This window comes from Hippichthys cyanospilos, chromosome 7 (assembly GCF_059441005.1).
Source record: "Hippichthys cyanospilos isolate Australia breed blue-spotted pipefish chromosome 7, RoL_Hcya_1.0, whole genome shotgun sequence".
Taxonomy (NCBI): domain Eukaryota; kingdom Metazoa; phylum Chordata; class Actinopteri; order Syngnathiformes; family Syngnathidae; genus Hippichthys; species Hippichthys cyanospilos.
The window spans coordinates 21286064-21288923 of NC_142375.1; the positions used below are offsets into that span (position 1 = coordinate 21286064).

Sequence of the window (2860 nt, forward strand, 5' to 3'; positions counted from 1 at the left end):
AAATCTCGCATGCCCAACTGTACTCATACAAAAATGTCCGAATTGTTGCATTTAGAAATTCGACATGTTTTCATCATCTGCTGGAAATTTCAGCTTTTTTCTATCGATTCAATTATGATATCAAAAGAATTTCCATAATTTGTAATATAATGCCACAAGGGTTAATTAACAAAAGGAAAAGGGCAATAGAAATTATTGTCCAACAGCTGTTTATTCTTTACAGCGTTTATTCAAGTTACAGCTTAGTCTAAAACCGATCAAATTAACCAAGTGTTTTCTCTATCGATTCAATCATGATATCAAAGGAATTTGCATAATTTGTAATATAATGCCACAAGGGTTAATTAATAACAGAAAAAAGGTGCATGAATTCCACTTTGGCAACCACAAGGCACGATAATTGAACAATCCCTGCCAAAAGTCGCTGGCCTGAATTTTGCATGCTGAAATCACAGACTGGAAAAAAAAAACACACACACACAAAGCATTTCCATTCCTCAATTGCAGCTGCCTCATTTCAGCGCGGCGGCAAAGCAAACAAGGAAAACCTCGTCAAGAAAAACAACAAGCGGTGTAACCTGCCGCCAAAGAGCTCGTTTAGGTTCGTCATCTCCAAACAACGCGGACTATTATTGAAAACGGTCGGGAAATTTGCATAACAAGAGAAATTCAAGCCATATGAATCCCCTTAATGAGTTGTGTTCATAATCTCTACAGCATATTTCAGGTTGCTATCAGTTACTGTAGAATATGAACATTGCATTTAAATGTGCATAAAAGTTCAAAACAACTAACGTGAACTCAGAAGTCCCACTAGAGGGGGGAGGGACAAAGCGTCCTTCAAGGTTGACGGGTCAATCACAAAGGTAGATCTGGTAGATCGCATCGCATCACACTGCATGCCAAAAAAAACACAAAAAAAACAATGGGGCTAAAAGGTAACTGCAATCGCACAAATGTAACAAGATATACACAATGTACTTTTCATAATACCCGATCATTCATTTTTTTTGTCTCTATTATTCCTACCTGGCGGCGTGGTGGCGCAGTGGTCAGCACATCCGACTCAGAGTTCAGAAACCCCAGTTGAAATCCATTTCGTTCCAGCGTGGAGTTTGCATGTTCTCCCCGAGCCTGCGTGGATCCTCTCCGGGCACTCGGGCTTCCCTTCACACTCCAAAAACATGCACAGGTGTATTGGACATGCTAAATTATCCTTAGTCGTCTCTAGCCCCTTTCACACAAAACAGTCCAGGAACTGTGATTCTACTATTGTATTTTGCGGTGTTAGCTAGCGGAGTATCGTATGACAAAAAATGTTAGTTGAAATACACAATATATCATGGTGTTAGTTTTATGATGCACAAACAATAACAACTGTGGGAAAACATTCATAGAATCCAGCGCAAGATCGGCATGCATCATTTGTTGATGTAGACACGTCCACCAGCGTGCAAGGAAGACAATAGCGAAAAAAGGCAGGAGATGCTCGCAAAGGGGGTGTGGCGCCTCAGGTACTCACGCTGGAGGTAATCCCTCCCAGGCAGGAATTGTGACTCACTCTCAAAGAGGCCTCAGACGCCACGCATGGAAGACAGACTGTTGGCACCTTCCACCTAAGCTCAGATAACGCGGGTGGGGAACCAACTCGAATGCGGCAGGATCCCGCCGCGGCCAAAGCCTAACTCGTTTGACCGCCTTGGGGAGAAGCGCCGGAGTCGGACGCAGACCGTGAGTCAAGAGGCTCGGTCTTCTTTTGTCCGTCCGGGACTGTTATCAAGATCGGAACGCGATTGGGTTGTTCGTAGGGCCACTCGAGGAGCCAAAGGCAATGCCGGTGGTCAAAGTGGAGAAGGACGCTCCGGCGGAACCGTCCTTGGCGGCCCCCGACCCTCCGGAGGATCAGCCTCGGGGTCGGCGCAGGAAAAGACCGCTGCAGCGCGGCAAGCCGCCTTACAGCTACATCGCCCTCATCTCCATGGCCATCGCCAACTCCCCGGACCGCAAGCTGACGCTGGGCGGAATCTACAAGTTCATCACGGAGCGCTTCCCCTTCTACAGGGACAACTCCAAGAAATGGCAGAACTCCATCCGTCACAACTTGACGCTCAACGACTGCTTCATCAAGATCCCCCGGGAGCCGGGGCGCCCGGGGAAGGGCAACTATTGGGCCTTGGACCCCAACGCCGAGGACATGTTCGAGAGCGGCAGTTTCCTCCGGCGCAGGAAGCGCTTCAAGCGATGCGACCTGAGCACCTACGCCTCTTACGCGCACGAAACTCCGGTTTTCTCCCCGGTCCAGATCCCGAGATCGGCGTCGTACTCCAACGCGGTCTACCCCAACATGAGCGTCAGCCCTTCCTACGGGCAGCAGTTGCCCTCGGCCTACTACCCCTCCCCGTCTCCCCCCGGATTCGGCCCCGCTCAGACTCGTATGTTTAGTATCAACAACATAATCGGACCTCCGGCGTCCGTGCTGGGAGCTCAGGGACCGGACGGGATGCAGCAATCCGGCCGCGGCTTCGCCCCGGACGGGATCCCCAATGGATCCGGCCCCTGTAGTCTGGCGCCGCCGGTGTTCCAGAGCCAGGCGTGCGCGGGAGTCCCCCCGCCCCACTCCGCCGGTTCCGTGCACCCGGGGTTTACCTACTCCGGACCGAACGGCCACCCGCACCACCACCGCGCCGCCCCTCAGGGACCGTACGGACAGGGCCACAACCAAGTGTACGCCGCGTCGAATCGCCTAGCCTCCCCGGGGGAAACGGCGGACCACTACGGCAGGGTCTCGCCAGTGCAGCTGGGGTCTTTCTCACAGTACAACAGCACCAATGCGGGAGGTTACCTGCGACACCCGTCCTAC

General features: G+C 51.3%; 1 protein-coding gene across 1 annotated transcript in view; it reads left to right on the top strand.

The window, feature by feature from the left end:
* The first annotated feature begins 1564 nt into the window (after nucleotides 1-1564).
* Nucleotides 1565-2860, top strand: part of foxe1 (forkhead box E1) — a 2928-nt gene continuing 1632 nt past the window's right edge. Inside the window, exon 1 of the mRNA XM_088420507.1 lies at nucleotides 1565-2860. This exon is cut by the window's right edge and continues 65 nt beyond it. Within this exon, the coding sequence (XP_088276633.1) occupies nucleotides 1832-2860 (1029 nt within the window). The 5' untranslated portion in view covers nucleotides 1565-1831.